General features: G+C 45.1%; 1 protein-coding gene across 1 annotated transcript; it reads left to right on the top strand.

The window, feature by feature from the left end:
• The first annotated feature begins 2333 nt into the window (after nucleotides 1–2333).
• On the top strand, nucleotides 2334–4236 carry LOC132515771 (Golgi-associated RAB2 interactor protein 4-like). Its single transcript, XM_060142129.1, has 2 exons — nucleotides 2334–3364; nucleotides 3402–4236. Exons 1-2 carry the CDS (start codon nucleotides 2334–2336, stop codon nucleotides 4135–4137), a joined length of 1767 nt encoding a protein of 588 aa, XP_059998112.1. The 3' UTR covers nucleotides 4138–4236.
• Nucleotides 4237–19632: the final 15396 nt, after the last annotated feature.

A 19632-nucleotide genomic window follows, 5' to 3' on the forward strand; every position in this document is an offset into this window, starting at 1 on the left:
GTGAGCCATGGCCACTGAGCCTGCGCATCCGGAGCCTGTGCTCCGCAACGGGAGAGGCCACAGCAGGGAGAGGCCCGCATACCGCAAAAAAAAAAAAAAAAAATCAAGTAATCAGCTCAATAGATGCAGAAAAAGCATTTGAAAAAAAATCAATAATCCTTCACGATAAAAATGCCCAGAAAACTAAGAATAGAAGTGAACTTCTTAAACTTGACAGAGGGCAATTCTGAAATAAAACTACAGCTAACAACATACTTTATGGTGAAAGATTGAATGATTTCCCCTGAGACAGGGAACAATGAAAAGATAACTGCTCTTAACCCATCAATTAAATGAGCAGGAGTGTGTGTGATTGTGATAAAATTCACCACTGTAATTTTAGAGTGTACAATTCAGTGGCATTCAGTGCATTCACAATACTGTGTAACCATCACCACTATGTAGTTCCAGAATTTTTCATCACCACAAAAGGAAACCCTGTACTAGCCATTCTCTGCTCCCTCCAGCCCTAGGCAACCAGTAATCTAATATCTGTCGCTATGGATTTGCCTCTTATGGCTATTTCCTATAAATAGAATCATACAATATGTGGCCTCTTTCACTGAGTATAATGTTTTCAAAGTTCACCCATGTTGTGACATATATCAGTACTTCATTCCTTTTTATGGCCGAACAATATTCCACTGTATGGAGGGACCACATTTTGCTTATCCAGTCATGGGTTGAGGGACAGGTGTGTGTATTTTAACAGAAAGATGGCCTTTATCCTCAAGGAATGAATCTCTATGGTGGGATTTCAAACATAACATCAAACTGGAGATAAGAGAGTTGGCAGCAAGGGCCTTTCTCAGAACTTTCAAGTCACAATCACTTGTTCTCTGACTAGCTCTGTGGGAGTGGCAATGAGGCGGGATGTCTAATGGTACATGCTCCCCACAGGTGTCAAGGCTTCCAAACCACTTCTGCCTGGTAGGGAGGTTACTACAGGACGGCATCTGGCAGGCTCTTGGAATCAAAGCTTACATCTCAGGCTACTCACCCCCCATTTCACTGGGGGAGGACATGTCATAAGAATAACTAGGTTTCCACACACAGGCTGTTTGCACAAGCATAAAGGAAGGGAGGATCTGAGTGCTCCCCTGGATAATTTAATCCCCACGTCAGCCCAACTGCTGTCTTGGGTTCTCTCCATAACATATATACACACATAAAATTAATTACACAACTTCTAATAATGCACCAAATAGGTCTTCTTAAAGGTAGTTAAATCAGTCCAGTTTGAAAACGTTTGGCTGGGCCAAGCTTTCTTTGTGAGGCTAAGTACTGTAGTGGTTCAGAACAAAGGCTTTAGAATCAGGTAGACCTACATTCAAATAGTGCCTCTGCTACCATTAGCTCTGGGAATTTAAACAGGAGATACAACCTCAATTTCTTCACCTATAAACTGGGAACAGTAGTTAACAGTACCAAACTCAGTGCATTCTTACCACCATATGTGAAGAATGCAGCATGGTGCCTAGGAGAAGCAATTTTTAATGTGATTATTAAAAATCACCGTCATCAACGTTTACTGAGATTTTATGAGAGGACAGACTAAGGATCGCAACTGCCAACTCTACGTTATTCGATACAATTAAACCATGAGCTTAAATGGTTCAAATTTATCCCATCATCTTACATTCCTATAGATTTCATCCAGTAGCTGAATTTGGGGGAGGAAAAGAAAAAGGACCCACACAAAACTTTCCCAGTTGAAGACATTTTTATTTCGGTACGCACCTGAGTCCCTGGCAGGATGGGCCTGTCCTCCGCGGGAGGACATGTCCTCCCCCTGCTTTGGGAGAGGATGGGGGCCCTGCCCTGAGGGGGCAGCTGGGGGATGAGGCAAAGGGCTATGCAACAGTGATAGGTCACAAAGGGCCCAGAGGATAAAAGGGCTGTGCCAGGGGGTCAGGCTGAGAAAGTGGTCACTTCTCTCACTAGGACTGAAGTTCACCACAGCCTCTTGGGGAGATAAAAACCCAGAAGCAGAAGTGAGGGGAGGCAGAGGGGGAGCCTACCATACCTCTCTACACACTTGAAGAGATTCAGCCTGGGGTCCAGGCACCCTACAGCGTCCCCGCTGTGATCATCTGTGCCCCTACCCACGCCCCTGCCTCTGGGAGACCCTGAGGCAAAGGTGGGGCCTGTGGGGCGGGCTTGGAAGACCTGCCATAGGGCTGCCTGTGTGTGACGAAAGAGCACCGCAGCTCGCTCTTCTGCCAGTGAGGCCGAGGGAGGGGAGAGCCAGGGGCCCACCTTAACCGCGCTGCCTGTCGTGATCAAAGGCAGCCATGAGTGGGGACTCTCTGCTCCCGTATCACACGGCCCAGAGCAGCACCGGGGTGGGCCTGTTCAACACCACCACGGGGAAGCTGCAGCAGCAACTGCGCAAGGGCGAATACCACATATTCAAGGACGCACCGGTATTCGAGAGCGACTTTATCCAGATCACGAAGAGGGGAGACCTGATTGACGTGCACAACTGTGTCTGCATGGTGACCGTGGGCATCACATCCAGCAGCCCCGTCCTCCCACTCCCAGACACCATGCTGCTGGCCCGATGGGCCACCGGCTGTGAAGAGCACGCTGAGCACAGCCAGGCCGCCAAGGGCAAGAGCCACGAGGCTGCAAAGACCTTAGAGCTCACCAGGCTCCTGCCCTTGACACTCGTGAGCATCTCCACTCACAATCGTGAGAAACAACAGCTGCGCGTGAGGTTTGCCACTGGCCGCTCCTGGTACCTGCAGCTGTGTGCCCCTCTGGACGCGCAGGAAGACCTCTTCACCTCTTGGGAAGAGCTGATTTACCTCCTGCGACCACCAGTGGAGGGTCTCAGCTGCACCTACGCCGTTCCAGCCTGGGACATGATCTGCATGCCTGTGTTCGAGGAGGAGGAGGACGGCAGGAGCCCGGCAGTGGAGGATTTCCAAGGAAAGTGGGATCAGGACCACGTGAGCATCTGCAGCCTCCACACGTGCTCTGAGCTGGCCGGGGCCACGTCCGCAGCTTTTGCTGGTGGGGAGGGGATCCAACTGGACTCCCACAAGCCCGATACCATGCCCGATGTGGCCACCGCAAAAGCAAAACCTACAGTGCTTGACAAAGCGTCAGCGTCGCGGGCAACGACAAAGGTGGAGACAGCGGGGGTGGCAGGAGGCACCGCAGCGGGTGCTCCGAGCGTGGCAGTGATCAAGCCTCCTGCCCCTGAAGAGCAGAGCACGGCCACAGCAGCCACAGCCAGCAACGGTCCAGGAGGAAGCAAAACCAGCATAGCCACCGGGGGCACTGCCAGAACATCCCTGAGGAGCAGGAAAACGGTGCTGCGAACAATTCAGGGTATGCTTGGCAGGTGCCGCGAGCTATTCAGGGTATGCTTCCAGCACGTCCACCAGTCTCTCCCCAGAGGCCGGCGTGACTGTGGTCGGAGCAGAACCCACCGGCAAGACTGCTGAAGGAAGAGCCGACGAGGAGGACGAGGGGACCCTCGTCTCAACCTTGCCACAGGAAGGCAAAGTGAGTGAACAGGATGGCAGCTCACAGAGGGTGTCCCAGGCCCGCAAGGCAAGAAGGGAGAGAAGGGAGCACTGGGGAGAGGACAGAGCTCTTACGAGCCCCTCGCTCTGCAGTTCAGTGGAAAGCCACCACAAGGCAGCGGGGAACAAGACCATCCAGAAAGCAGCTGGCCCGTGCTCAGGCGGCCGCAGAGCCACTAGAGATGACCAAAAGGACAAAGGCCACGGCAGCCCGGGGGGCAGCGAGCAGGGCACTGCTCACAAAGGCATCAGCCGTGCTCCCATCACCAACGAGTCCAGGACCTCGCACAAATCGGGCAGGAGCTTATCTACAGCGAGTGCAGGTCCCACCACCGAGAGACTCAGCAGGATCAGCTCTTTCTTCAGGAACGTCAGAGCCAGTCTCACTACAAAGACAGTGGCCTCCTCACGCGATAAATATGTGAGCATCCTGGCGAAGCCAGTGGAAGGGACCCGAATGGAGGCCGTCGTAGAGACAGCAGAGAGTGGCCAGGGGCTGGAGATCACTGGAGGTGTGACATCTGACACCATGGAGCCAGTGACCGCTGAAGCCCATCAATAGGACCTAGAGCTGGGAGCTGCAAAGGGGACCAGGGCTCAGGGAAATACCCCTGGAGAGCCCATTTCAGCTTCCTCACTGCAATTTCAATAAAAAACCAAACCATCTGAGAATGCATGCAGTGTTTTGTCTGAATTTCTAGGTCCCAAAGCCCAGCCGTAGCCTCACAGTGGATTCTGTGATGTCAGCTGTGCCACAGTCTGACACCCAGTGTCCAGTCAAGGGCAGCCCCACCTCACACACATGCTCAGCGCCAACAGCAGTGCTGCATCTGGCCTCCACTCCTTTCTGGCTTTGCCCCCCAGGGCCATGGCTCAAAGTCAGACTATGGTCTGGGAAGCTCTCCTTCACTATCCCCCTATGCTTTTTATAAACGCTTATTCCCCAGGAAGGTCTGTAAACAAAGCAAGAACAGGACTCATGTCCCCTCGGGCTATTCAGTGGACAGAAATAAGTATTAGCTAGCAATCAGAACCGCAAGCACTCTCATCTAGACTTAGCCGTTCCCTGCCCAGGTATTAGCTCGCAATCAGAACAGCAAGTATTAGCTAGTGTGCCATCGTAAGCATACCACTCGATGACATTTCACAAGATAAGCAACCCCACGAAACTAGCACCTGCCGAAGAATCAGAACATCACTGCAACTCTGGAAGTGCCCCCTTGCAGTCACTCAAGGGTAACCACCACCCTAGCTTCCAACACCATAGATGAATGTTGTTTGCTTTTTCAACTTTACATACTGGAATCACATAGTATGTACTCTTTGACTCTGGTTCCTTTCCCTTAACATTATATTTATGAGGTTTGTGCATGACTTTCCTGGCGATCGTCCATTTATTTTCACTGCTATACAGTATTCCAGTGTGTGATGATACTACAACTTATTTTGTTATTGATTTTATTATCAGTTTTGGGCTATTAAAAATAGTGCTATTATGAACATTTATATACAGATCTGTTGGTAAAAATATACATAAACTTCTGTTCGGCATATATATAGGAATGGAATTGAATATATGCATATGTTCAGCTTCTGATTATACTGCCAAGCTACTTTCCTTCCAAAATGACTATGCAAATAATAATTCCCACCAGGAATGTATTAAAGTCCTGGTTGTTCCACATCCTTGCCAACATTTGATACTGTTTAGCTCTTTCCTTTTAGCCATTCAGGTGGGATATAATGATTTTTCTCCCTTTTTCATGATAAAAATATACTTAAAAGTATATAGTTGGGCTTCCCTGGTGGCGCAACGGTTGAGAGTCCGCCAGCCGATGCAGGGACGTGGGTTCGTGCTCCGGTCCGGGAAGATCCCACATGCCGCGGAGCGGCTGGGCCCGTGAGCCATGGCTGCTGAGCCTTGCGTCCGGAGCCTGCACGTCCGGAGCCTGTGCTCTGCAACGGGAGAGGCCACAACAGTGAGAAGCCCGCGTATGGCCAAAAAAAAAAAAAAAAAAAAAAAGGCACTGAGAGCAGAGGCTGGTGGATGGAAGAGCCTCCAGTCGCCCCGGCTGGCACAGCAATGAGTCACAGGACTCTCAGTGAGTCACACAGCTCTCCACACCTCAAGGCAAAGCCCTGAAAACTATTAGCAGGCCAATAGCTCTCATTCAAGCCCAGGTGGCACGGAGCAGGCTTTAGTCACCCAGCTGCAGAGCTCACACACTGGGTGCCCATCCCTTGGACCAGCAGCCTCACCCCCTGAACCCAGCGCCCACAGCCGGGTCCAGTCTCAGACCTCCTGCCATTGCCCTGTTTGGGCGAGACTGTGGGGTGGAAGCTCCTAGCTGGTGGGGTCTTTGTCTCACATCCTGTGTACCTCCAGGAACAGGCTCACCAAAGGAAGGAAGATGGGGTTATTCACTGCTCATTAGGGGCCAGCAGCTCGAACACACCGATGTCATTCAGCCCACCCAGCGGCTCTAGGAGGCGGGTCCTCCTCAGCCCTTTGCAAACGAGGAAGAAGTTGCAACTTCCTTAGACCACCACTTAGAACTTCCTTGGATATTTTTAGAGTTGTCATTTTGAAATTTACCTGCTTCTGATTCAGTGCTGCTTTGCTACCTTGTTGGTCCAGTGGAAATCCTCAAAGCAGGAGCAGCCCTATTTTAAAATAATAAGGTTAGAGCAAGTGACTTTAATCCAGGTCTCTTTAGCTCAAGAGCACAGAGGGGAGTGTGAGGAAAGAGTGAGGCCACAAGGAATTCTTCACTGGGTAAATTTTCCCCAAACCTCACTAACTGGGAGAAATTGACCACTGGATTATGTGCCTTGAAGGAAAGCAAAAATGTTGAAAGCAGAGTGTGCAGCTTGTTTAGAGAGCAAGTTCTATCATTCGGTCACCTGCTGATGATAATAGCAATGGCTGAGACCTGACCATTTACAACGAAGGCACTTCTGTAGGTAATAAGTTCCAGGAGGGCCCGAACTGAGTATGTCTCTTTCAGCATTGAGCATGGTTTAGCGTCTGAGAGGCCGGTACATTATTGGCATATAGTAGACTTAAAAATGAATATTTGTGGATTGTCTGAATGAGTGGATGTGTGTGATTCATATCCTATTTGCAGGTCCTATGCCCTACAGTGGATTTTCAGTGTCAGGTTGTGAAAGTTTTTATGACGGAGATTGGTATTGTTCCCTATCTAATGGATAAAATTACACATCAAAGGACTTTACATTTACATCCCAAAAGCCTCATAGGAATTACTTAACAAAAAAATAAAATTGGATTCTGTATAATTTCTAATTTATAAGCTGGCCAGAACACTGGTATTTCAGCCAGTCCTCTGGTAGTTCCAATGACGTCCCCCATGATCACCCAGGCATAATCAGAATGGCTTTAGGATATGGGAGCCAAAATGTTCCTCAGTATTTACTGCTTTGCTAGTCCATTGAAGAAAATGGACTATTGAAAAAATAGCTTCAGACACAATATGGCATTTTATGATTTAGCATGAAATCTGGGAAATATAGAGGTTATCTGAAGCCTGCAATGGTAAAGTTCCCTCTGCTATTGAAATTATTGTCTTTAAACAAAGATTCTACATCAGTAATGCTATATATATAAAATTTTATGATATTCAGGTTAATTTCCTATTCTCTCTAAGGAAGTAATTGGTTGGTTGGTATGAGAGATGGTGTGGCTTCCAAAGGTGAAAAGTATTATTTTGTTGTAATTTCCGGCTACCTAAGGATGGGAGAGGCCAAGGACACTGCAGTCAGTATATTATGTGGAGCAGGTTATATTGTGGTTAATTTATGAACTTTTACATGTTTATTTTCTATGCAAGTTTGTGTGCTCCTTTTTGAGTTTTGGTAGATAAGTGTTCTGTAACTTTGGAATACTTGGAGTTACATATATATATATAACTTTATATATATATATATTTTTTAACACAGTAGTTAAAGCCGTGGAGAGTGTACTAGTCTACCTAGGTTCAAATTCTGGCTTTACCCTATGACTTCCCTGTGGCTTCCTCTGCTCACCTATTAAAAAGGAGGATAATACGACTGCTGTGGTGAGTTATATACTAAGTGCTATTTAAGCATTTGATATAATGATTATGTATACTCGAAGGCAAGGAACTTGCCCCTTGATCGTCTCTGTATTCCTAGTGCTTAAGAATTCCTAGTGCTTTTCTAGTGCATTGTCTTAAGATAGAGATAGCTCAGTATAGTTCTTCTCACTATAAAGTACTGTTACGTTCAAAGTCTTTGCTTGTGTACTAATAATCTATGACATATCTGCTGAGGACAAGGAAAGGAATAGTTTTAAAACTGCAATGGATAACAAAAGATTGTATGATGTAATGCCTTTATTATGTAATTATAAAACTAACAAATGATCATGGTAGAAAATCTGAAAAACTCCTAGACAAAATAGAGATCAACAAAATTTGCAGTAACCTTCAGAGTGTAGAGTTGTCCATCAATATTAGTGCTTTCACATTTTCCAGGACTTTAAGTAGACTCTGCTTCTTAAGAGTCTATTCATGATATTTTATTTTAATGATGTTTTCATCATGGGGACACACACACACAGAAATCTGTTAAAAAAAAAAGAAAGGCATGTAAATCATTGATGTTTCAGATAGCCACATGAAATAAAGTGAGAAAGGTCAACAAGCTGAAAGAATGTGGAGTAGCATCTCAATTGCTTACATAACTCTGATAATTACCTCTTTGTGGATAAAGTAATTAATGGGGAATCTAATTCAAGAAAAATGTATGAACTTAAGCCTTCTCAAAGCCAAGTATTTCTTTCCAGAAAAGGTTACTTTCCACGGCCATTCTTCCTTATTACCTGACAGGGAAAGAGTATTGTATGGCAAAGGATCTTCCCGAAGGAGGGTGCTTCCCACACTGATTGTCATAAATGACTTCGGAATTACTGTTGCTGTATTACCAAAATCTTAAACTAGGATATTTTTGACAAATGCGGTCCTTAGTCAATTTTTAGAGCTACAAACTGTCAGATGGCTCTGAAATAACAATTGTCTGGCTATTCTTCAGGGTGATCACAATATGGTAATGACCTTGAGGTATCACTAAAAAGGAGGAAGGTGTGAGTCTTCCTTTGGTTCCAGAGTGAAATGCGAGTTGGAGTTGGAGTTGGAAAAGAGGCCCACAACCAAGTGATAGAGAAGGAAATGTGAGGTCATTGGTGAAAAACCAGGTTTAAGTTAAGGTGAAGAGGCATGAGGAAATGGTCAACTGTTACAGTATTACAAAGATCATCAAGAAGCATATCCATGAATGTGGTTCGTATTGCAATCTGCTGAAAAAGACACAAATATCCTGGCCTGGCCTTCATGGAGATTATATTTTATTGCTTCTGATAATAGATTATTGCTGAAAAGGACCTCCTATAAATTATAACCAAGCAAAGGCAGCAAGATAATTTGTTTTTTCTTTATGTATGTGTTTCTCATTCCTACTCACTCCTCTCTTAGTGAAGATCTCTTAGGGAAGAGAAAATCACAAAAATGTCAAATCTCAACTACTCATTTTCAAAATAATTTTTTTTCCAAATTCCAATGGAGGCAATAGGTTAACTGTTAAGGTTTGTAAGGCTCAAAAAGCTAGATTTTTATAAAGTGTAGCCAAATTTTATTCCATAAATAATAGCTTTGGAAAGAATATGTGAGGATGCAAAGTTGGAAAAAGCTGGTTTTTCTTCCGTGAATGGCTTCACTGTGTTGGGAGAAGAGGCAGAGAAGAAATCAAAGTAATTAAACATGGGGTGAGTTTTCCTGATAGGGGACTCTAGTGCTTTAAAATAGACTAGATAATCCTAGGGATAATCTGAGGGTAGAACAGACCAGTGCCTCATTTCCAATCTGGTACCCTGGAAGTAAACAGTGTATTTCCTTTGAGGTCTTGAGAGGTTTTTCTTCTGCTTTGTTATGTTTTTGGTTCATTTTGTAATCAACCTTATTAAAGTATCATTTACATACAATAAAATGCAGACATTTTTAGTCAACGGTTCAGTGACTTTTAATTAATGTATACATTTGTATAACTACCACCCCCATAAAGATCGATAACAATTCTAAAACCCTAAAAAGTTTCCTCCTAGGCTTTTGCAAAAGTATCCCCATCTCCCACCCCAAGGCCACCACGGATCTGTTTTTTATCTTTAGAGATGACTTTTGCCCAGTTTAGAATTTCATGTAAGTTGAATAATACAGTAGGTGCCCTTTTGATCTGGCTTCACTTGCTCAGCACATCGTTTTTGAGATTCATTCATGTTGGGATGTTTTAAACCAGGACTTTAGCCTGGGTGGCTGATGTTGTCTGAAGGCACCTATAGGTACATCTGAGTCTCTGGCATTGTCACTGTCTGTTCTTGGCTCAGTATTTTCAACTTTACTAAGAAGCACAAGGTTGAAGTAAGGAAGATCATTGTCAGTATAATGGAGGTGAAGTGGGTTCTGTTATGTAATATTCTCAGCATAAATTGACCTGCTTGGAATCATTGTGTTGATAATCGACAAGGATACTCTTCCTCCAAAAACTTTGATACTATAAAACTTCTAAAGGATGCTGTCCTAGGACTCTTTTAATTTTCATGTTTTGGGAAACATTTCTGGAAAATTCAAATGCTCATAACCTGAGAGAAGCAATTATTCACCTGAAGGTTGACTCTGCTAAAGTTGAGTTGTCCGACCTTTACATGCCGATAGAATCCAAATATCCTTGCAAAACAATGCTCTCTTATTGGATATAAGCATATAGATTGTTTAAGATGGACGTGTATATGCAGTAAAGTGAAAAAACAAAGAATCTTTGAGTTTCCCTTGCTGGTTTTTTTTATTTTTTCATTTAAGTTTCTATAGCGTATGCTAATAGCTCAGGGAAACCTCAGTTTAGTTTTAGGTCCACTCTACGTAAATGTTGAAGTACTCCATACCCACCTTTTTTCTGCCTTCCTTCTTTTCTTCCATCTTTCCTTTCTAACTTCTTATAATCCATTATACTTAATCCTGCATTTGCTGAGGTGGCAATTAGTGTAGGAAAATATTGTGAAATTTTGCTGTTCAGAATGCATGTTGACCAAATTCTATATTGAGAAAAGGTCTGGATTTACCCAGAGTAACCCTTTCTCAGAGTCTATGAATAAACGCCATAGAAACTGGGCTATATATAATATCCTGACAGGTATGTAGAACTCATAGCAATTGCCCTAAAGAGCTTACCTAGCGTAGATGCATATGAATGCATTTAATGATTGCTTTATTGGCAGCAGTGCCAACATACACAGTCTGTTTTGTTTTATATCATTATCATTACCTGCTGTTTACCACTGTATACATTGCTAATGGCGTGGTTTCTATGGCTTGTGAATTTCATGGCCAAATAATATGTAATTTATTGCACACTTTAGTGTAGAAGATGGAGACTCCATAACTTTTCGTGTGCTCTTTGCCCCTTCGGAATGTATTACACTGAGATCAGGCAAAGTAATAAATTTATTTCAAATGTGCGTGATAGCTAAACATCAATTAGGACTGATGGGGAATATTTCTTCTTCCAGCAACATAACAGTTTTTAAAGACTAAGCCATTGAACATGGAGTTACTGAACATGGGACTCAGTTCACTGGGATCCCTTCTTAGAAAAATAAAGGACAACTTGAATTGGATTTGTGTGGCTTATTCAAGTAGTAACTAATCAGCTACATCTTTGTGAACTTAATTTGTCACGATCGTTCGGTATTTTATTAATTCTCTTCCCCTTCTTCCCCTGACTCTCACGAGAATGGATCATGAGTTTCTTAAAACATACTAAGTCGTCTTCCATCCCTGTTAATCTAACTACAAAAGCACACTTTCCTTATCCAATGTAACTTACTGTCTTTTAGAGTGGCTGGGGTTTTAATTCTCTACAAAATTAAAACCAGCAAAGAGAAACATTTTCAAGGAGCCACCACATTGTAGAGCTTTAGAAAGAAGACTTTAGAATTAAGGGAAAATATATCATTTTATAGCTAAAGCACCTGAGGCCTAAAGTAGGAAGGTAACCATCGAGGTCAGGGAAAGGGGTGGAAGATCAGGTTTCAAGCTGAGAAGGAGTCTACAGGGACTCAATCTGAGCAGGTCAAAAACTGAAAGGAGACCACGAATGTTCTGGGAAGGCTGGCATCTGGCCTCAAGTGTGGGATTCAGACAGGGAGTGGTCCCGGGGGGAACTGCGCTTCTGCAGTAGGCAGAGAAGTCCACCTCCTCTCCGGAAAGTGCCACTGACATCAGGGAGTTGAGGGGAAAGAGCAATGAATTCCAGTCCACCTGAGAAAGCAGGCCAGTCTGATTAACTCTGAATTTAGACTTATTTCAGATACTTCTTGAGAAAGAACTTGGACAAGAGCAAGTCCCACGCAGCCTCTTTTAAATCCATGCCCAGTATTTTCTGGTGGAGCTGCTTAAACCCTCCAAGTGACTCCAGTATTTTAATTTCACTCTGTATTTATTTCCGACAGTTCTATGATTGATTATTTAATGGGCAAATAAGTAGGGTCACAAAAGAGTGTGAATGTATTTTACAGGATGAGGATGGGCGGAGTGGAACAGTCTGGAATGGGACACCAATGAAAAGGGATCTTGGTAAATAAGAATGTCTATTAGAAATGGAGAGGAATTCGCAAGGAAATTAGTGCCTGACACCACGCCTTCCTCTCTGCATGTTTAGAAGCTGGTTTCTAATTTTATTTTCATAGGAGATGTCCCTGTGATGAATTGTCTTTTACCTCCACACCATTTAGCACATGGACATATTGTGAAGTTTGTGTGAGAGAAAGTTAAGTATTAGAATTTGTCTTGGCAGGGAGCTATAAACATTTCCTGGAACAATCTAGGGTAGAAGGAAAAGGAAGGCGGAAACAAAGGAGAAAGACAGCTAATGATGCTGGAGTCTCTCGCTGGGATTTGTGGTATCTCTTTTTGAAACTAAGTACAGAAAGTCAGAACTTGACTCTTTCTTGATCATGGTTTGTTTTCATTTTTGCTTTTTCTTGCTCTCTCATCAGTTATTCCAGCCAGTGCTATGTCATTTTCAGTTTCAGTAAGCATGCCTGTCTTGTTTCCATTCGCATTATTCATGCAAACGTTGATGGAACTGATGACCCCGAGTTATCACGGAAACATTAGATACACCAGTGGATACATTTCTTAATTTTAGAAAAAAATTACCGAGTGAAGGTTAAAATAACTCCTCTTAAATTTGTCATTAAAAAAAATTTCTCCTAACATACAATACCTCATTGCCTGATATGCCAGATAAATGAAGAATTCCTATGTATTCATGAATGCAGGCTAGTCTGTATATTTTTTGGCAGGTATGACCGTTACCGAGGGTAACAGCCTGGTTTGCTGGCCATGTCCTGTCTCCTAGAAAGTTGTAGTTTCTGTTGTCTTTCAGTTGGTCCATTGGATATCAGAGGTGAATTTATAAAACTATACTTCCCTTTACACTTACTATGTTTTGTTTTGTTTTTTTTACTTGAAGTATAGTTGACAATGTTGTGTTTCAGGTCAAATATATATATCTGAATCAGCCAAGTGATTCAGATATATATATTTCTTTTTCAGATCCTTTTTCATTATAGGTTATTATAAGGTATTGAATATAGTTGCTTGTGCTATACAGTCGGACCTCGTAGTTTATCTACTTTATATATAATATACACTTACTTTGTGTGATCCAGGCTGGTCAGACCACATGATTATTTTCACTTCTGATATAATTTTTTCAGGTCCAACCTCAAATCTTTGATAAGAAGGTATTTTAAAATAAGTTTAACATGTGTGTGCTCTAAATCCAACAGTAGTTATTAGAGATATGGTTTTGCACTAGGTATTTCTCTCTTTTTTGTTCTTGGCCAACCAATTGAAAATTAGCTTTTATTTTCTGGTTGGTTTGCTAGATGTTTAGGCCTATAATAAAAGTCTTAAATTTTGTCTCATATCTTAAAACACAATCTGAATTAGAAATGGATATTGTGCTACACATAGGGGCTGTGATATAAATATAGTTTCTAACTTCAAAAACATATAGCCTAGAAGGGAACACAGACACATATGCAGCAATTATGGCAACTGCATTTGTTTACTAAGTGAAATAGTACTGAGATGGATAAAGTGCTATCAAGCCTTGAACAGGCAAATCAGCTTCAAAAACAGATGTGCAGTTCTTTAAAAATCTTTTTAACATTTTTCCAGCTACATGTAGCATATAACTTAGCATAAAAACGGTATGGGTTTGAGGATATGGGGAGGGGGAAGGGTAAGCTGTGACAAAGTGAGAGAGTGGCATGGACATATATACACTACCAAACGTAAAATAGATAGCTAGTGGGAAGCAGCCGCATAGCACAGGGAGATCAGCTTGTGACCACCTGGATGAGTGGGATAAGGAGGGTGGGAGGGAGACAAAAGAGGGAGGGGTTATGGGGATGTATGTATATGTATAGCTGATTCACTTTGTTATAAAGCAGAAACTAACACACCATTGTAAAGCAATTATACTCCAATAAAGACGTTAAAAATAAATAAAAGGAGACTGACTCATCCAATGGAAAAAAAAAAAGAAATTCTCTCATCCTGGATTCAAGAGAAGGGATGAAGTAAAAGGATGAGGAAGAACAGGAAGAGGAAATGTGAGCGTGGAGCGGGTAGGAGGAAGAGCAGAAGGCAAATAAGTGTATTGCTTCCCTTGCCATCCCTGACTTTTTTTTTTTTTTTTTTTGGCGCTTCAGGAAAACCCAAAAGCCAGAGAAGAGCACGGAGGTGGTCACCACTGCGTATGAACAAAAAGGTGGAGACAAGAGAATGGTGGTAATCTGCGCAGGCAACTGGAGGATGACCTGAGTGCATCTCGCCAGGGAACGGTCCCTGTTCCATAGAACCCCTGAAGATGCCAGGCTCTTATGTTTGGGGGGGGCGCCGGAGGCGTCTGTGGGGTCACCACATACATCACTCCTGGAGGTGTTGTTCACATTGTGTTCTTTGCAAAGAGTGTCCCTGGTGAGGTTCAACATCTCCCTTTGCAAGACCCAGCCTTGCCCTCCCAACCCACCAAGGTCAGCAGGCAACATCCCCAGTTAATCACCACGTGTGGTGAGATATCTGGAGTGGCCCAGGTACCCCCCAGTTCAGGCCTCCTGGGGAAAGGGTGAGGAGGACAGAGGCACCGGGGCTTCTTCTCACGCAAGCAGACAGCTCACCTGGCCCAGCGCTGCTGCATCCCTGTGGGCACGCGGTAGCCCTGGCATCCGGTAGGGGACACTGCAGGATCCACACCTGGCTGGGATTTGCCCACCCCCTGGGGACCCCGCAGCCTCTGTGGAGCCCCACTGAAGGGCCTGGGTCACCTCATGGCACCATTTCTCAACCTGAGGTTCTATAGATTTTCCATAGATGTGTAGAAGTTGAACACAACACACACAAAAAATGAAGGCAAGTCAAAGCAAAGCTTATTTAGGATGAGTTAAAGGGCCAGGATTCCGAATTAATTATGACCTTAAAATTAAATAACAAATACATCTGGTTTTATTACACTCTGAAAAGCAGTGTCTTCTATAAACTTTTCATGTTGGGATATACCAAAGCTATAAAATTTATGATTCTATTACCACAGCATCAGGATATTTTTAAATTAAAAAGCAGAGGCAAGTTTGGCTGGGGTGTTAAAGAGAGAAAAATGATTATTAGGGGAAAAGGGAACATTGCAGTTCTCTGCCCACTTCCACTGTGCTGGTCTCATGATGGGCCGTGTTGCGTGTGGGCTGGAGGGACAGGGTCACTACTCCCACCTGTGTCATCAGACCTCCCACTCCTCACAGCGCCCAGGTGGGAGGCACCCACACTTTTCACTCTGGAGCCCCAGAGCCTCCCCTTTCCTCTGCATCACTTTCACTGTTCAGGGGACCAGTCACTTGAACGCCGCCCGGCCAAATGCCCAGGTTAAATCGCCCCTGAAGGACAGGTCTCTCTGATACCAGAACACACTTGGCAAAGAGCAACAAACAGGCCCCAGTGCCCTGGGGATGTGAGCCCTGGGGATGTCAGGGCCCAAAGTCACTTGCAGGGTCTGAGTAGCCCCCTGGGTCCCACACACCAACCCCAGGAAGCCCACCTCCCCACTGACTCCAGTCCCTGCTTTTGTGTGGCAGGTTCTGGTCTGACACCTGTGAAGACTGAGACCTGGAGGCCTCAGCCTGAGACTCAGAGGGGATGGAGCCTGTGCAGCGTCTAGCAGCTTAAATGAAACACGAGGCCAAGGAAGGAGGGCCGCCTCTCTGCTCCCCCTCCGCTCCTGAGTCAGCTAGTGAGTGCCGGTTACTTCCTGTCGGAGCTGTACAGATTTAGCATAAATTTTAGATATATGTCTTACTTTTAACAGTGAAAGGCTGTTACATCAAGCAAAATTGATCTCCTCCTTGGTTTATTTTTTAAACACTTCTATGTAAAATAACACACAAGTATAGAAAAGCACCCTCCGCAAAGGGAGGGCTCAGTGAATTACAATGGGCGCTCCACTCTGGGGAGCAGTAGTTTTTCCCTCTGTAAAAGCCCAGATGCTTCTGAGAAGCTCCTCTCAGCTTCCTTACTCTGGCCCCAGACATCCACAGCGGAAATCCCAAAGGGACTGGATTCTCCCAGCCCTCCAGCGCCCTCCACTACTTTCTGATTGTGCTGCCACACTAATTTTGAGTTATTTGTGTGTAAATCACTGCACTTGGAATATACATGGCGTAACTGATTTCATTCTTATAACCGAGTAAGTTAGCACTTATTCTTCTCCCCTTCTACAGGGTGCTGCCAGGGTGCTGGGGACGTCCTGTATATTGAACTGGGTGTTGGTAACAGATGTGTTTATATTTACAAGAAACCATAAAGCTCTACGCTTAAGATCTGTGCCCTGTACAATATACACCAAGTAAACTTCAATTAGAAAGAGATGCAAAAAAAATTTCCCCACAAAACAAACTTCAGGCCCAGGTGGCTTCCTCTGATTTCTACCAAACATTTAAGACAGAAATGATGCCCATCTCCTACACACTCTTCCAGAGAACAGATACAGAGGGAACACACCCACACTGCTTTCATTGGACCAGGAGAATACTGATGTCATACCAGCAGCAGATATTACAGGACAGGAGAAATTACAGGCTAAACACTTCTGAATGTCGATGTCAAAATCCGAAAGCAAATATTAGCAGTCTAAATCTAGAGGTTTTCAGAAAGGAAGGAAACTGGGATTTTCATGGCGGTATTTCCGTGGTTGATGTGGTTGATGTGGACAGGATCACTGGGTGTTTGGGCGCTGCCTGGGAACGTGGAGAGAAGGGACAATGCCATTGGGTTAGTGGAATGAACATTTGGTGACAGAGATTAGGAGGGCCTGGGTCATCCTCAGAGACAGTCCTGGGATGGGGTCTCTAGGCTGTGGCTATGGAAGGGTCCCTCTAGGAGGACATGGGCCTCTCTCCTGTGCCACTGCGGGGTCTAGGGATGGATGAGGAGTTTGTAGGGGCTGGATTTTGATGAGGAAGGATGAGCAGGGAAGGTGCGCCCTCAGAGCCAGTGCAGCGACGGCCCCTCCCCAGCCAGGCCGTAGCCCAGGCTACTCAGACAGTTGCTCACATCAACAGTCAGGCGACAGTGGGGCACGCCAGCTTCACCCACTAAACCACCAAGCACAGCCCAGCAGGCCACTGTCCTCATTAATCAGCACTAACTGTACATCCAGGGCTGGTTGTTGAAGACCAAGCTAATTTGTTAGAGATGTGCCATGTGGGCAACTGGCTTGGAGAGACCAGGGCTCTGAGCCACGTGGAGACAAGCTGACCACTGGTCAGACCACCAGGAGGCTCACCCAGAGTGTGAAGACGCTGAGGGAGGAGGGACGTAGATGGGACCCCCTGATCCTTCAAGGGACCTTCTTTCAGGGTTATTTAACAGCTGTGGGGTCAGGGATCAACATGTAAGGGAGGCAGTGGGTCAGGCATGGGCCTTCCTGTTGGCTCAGACCCCTCCTGTCCTTGGAGCAACCATGGGGCAGGCAGGAGGATTGGGGGGATGGAGGGAGGGGAGCCCTGGGCTCAGGAGTCCAGGGCACCATCTAGAGGATTCAGGGGTTCAGGGATTTCTGTCCCAGGGAACCAACTACATTCCTGTCCCACATCCATCTGTCATCAGCTTTGCGACTCCGGGAAAGTCACTTAAAATCTCAACATTTTAGTGCCATGTACCATAAAATATGGATCACAGCACCTGCCATGAGTTCCCCATGGGGCTGATGTGGGGATCACAGGAGATGATGACAGATATTCTTCACAAGCTCTAAAGCATCACATCCATAACCTTCCCCACTCCCCTGCCCTGTGGCATCCAGGTCCCCTCTCTGGAGGCAGCACTACCACATTTCTTGCTTATTCTTCCAGACATTTAATATTTGAACACTTAGGTAGCACTTATGAAGTAACCATCATTTTTCATCAGGGTCTACCTGATTTGCTGTATTAAGCTTCATCATGTAATACTAATAAGTGGGCCCTATTAACATTTCCATTATCACAGAACAAGGAACTGAGGACAGAGGGTCTGCATAACTTTCCCAGGTTCATGTGGCTTCTGGTATGATTTGAATCCAGACCATCAGGCACCAGCCCCCACTCTGTCGGTCACTGTGCTGTGCTCCCTTTCTGTATTATCTCACTAAATAAAGTCATGTCCCCGTGCAGTCAGCCTGCTGGCTATTTTAAGTGCACACCACATTGCAACACCCTCTTCTCAGCCCAGCTTCGATTCACTTGACTCCCCTAGACTCCCCTAGGAGGCTGGTGAACAAAGAGAACAGACATGTGACCTGGGAATGAATTGACACCTCTGCGTGGTCTTCTCCCAGCAACATATCAATAGTTCTCTCAGTTTTTGTTGTGTTTTCCAGGATCATGACTCGGGTACCAAGAAGAAAAGGAAGATTATAAAGGAATCAAACACAGGATGCACAAGAATATCATCTGCGATCAAGATAATCTGCTGGCCATCCGCAGCGGTGGTTCAGGCACATCAGAATCAGCATCTGGCCAAACAACAGGGTAGGGACACAAATAGCACCCCCACTAACCACTCCATTGAAGGTACTGTGGAAATAATACCAGCAAGTAGATTCAGGAGCAATGGCTGTAGTTTGTACAGCAGAGCCTGGATCTGGTTGAGGGAGGATTGGGCAGGGAAGGTGCCCACTCAGAGCCCGTGCAGCCACTGCCCGCTCTTAGCCAGGCCTTAGTCCAAGCTGCTCAGAGGATTGGTCAGTTCCTAGTCAGTGAGACCCTGGGGGCCTGTAAACTTCATCTGTTAAGCCACCAAAACACCAGCCCAGTAGACCCTGTTCCCAGCTAATGAATATTAACTGCTCATCATCCAGGTTTGAATATTAACTGCTCATCATCAGTTGAAGATGATGCTAATTCTCTGTGCAACTGTCGTGTGGGCAGTTGGTTTGGAATGTCCTGGGTTCTGAGTCAGTTAGGGAGTCAAGTAGACTACTGGTCATTCAGGGTGGTCACCTGACCACCAGGAAGTCTCACTGCAAATCAGCTGCTAGAATCAAGTGCTGAGGGGGAAGGGAGGGGAGATGCACACATATTTGGATACCCTGGTCCATCAGGGGGTCTTCATTTGGGGGAAAGGCATTGTATTGGGGGTCAGGGATTGAAACATAGAGCCAGGAGTTGGGTCCAGATTTGGGCCATTCTCTTGGGCCGGGCACCTCCTCTGAGTACCAGCTGTCTCCCTTCAGCATCCTTGGGGCAGGAGGATGTGGGAAAGGGAGTGAGGAGAGCTCTTGGTTTGCGTATCCAGGGCATGATCTCATGTCCATGTGTTCAGGAATCTCTATCCCCAAGGAATCAACTCCCTCCCCTGCCTCAGACCCATCACTCATCAGTGTTGTGACTCTGGGCAAGTTACTATATCTCTCTAAATTTCAGTGC

The sequence above is a fragment of the Lagenorhynchus albirostris genome, chromosome 2 (genome assembly GCF_949774975.1).
Source record: "Lagenorhynchus albirostris chromosome 2, mLagAlb1.1, whole genome shotgun sequence".
Taxonomy (NCBI): Eukaryota; Metazoa; Chordata; class Mammalia; order Artiodactyla; family Delphinidae; genus Lagenorhynchus; species Lagenorhynchus albirostris.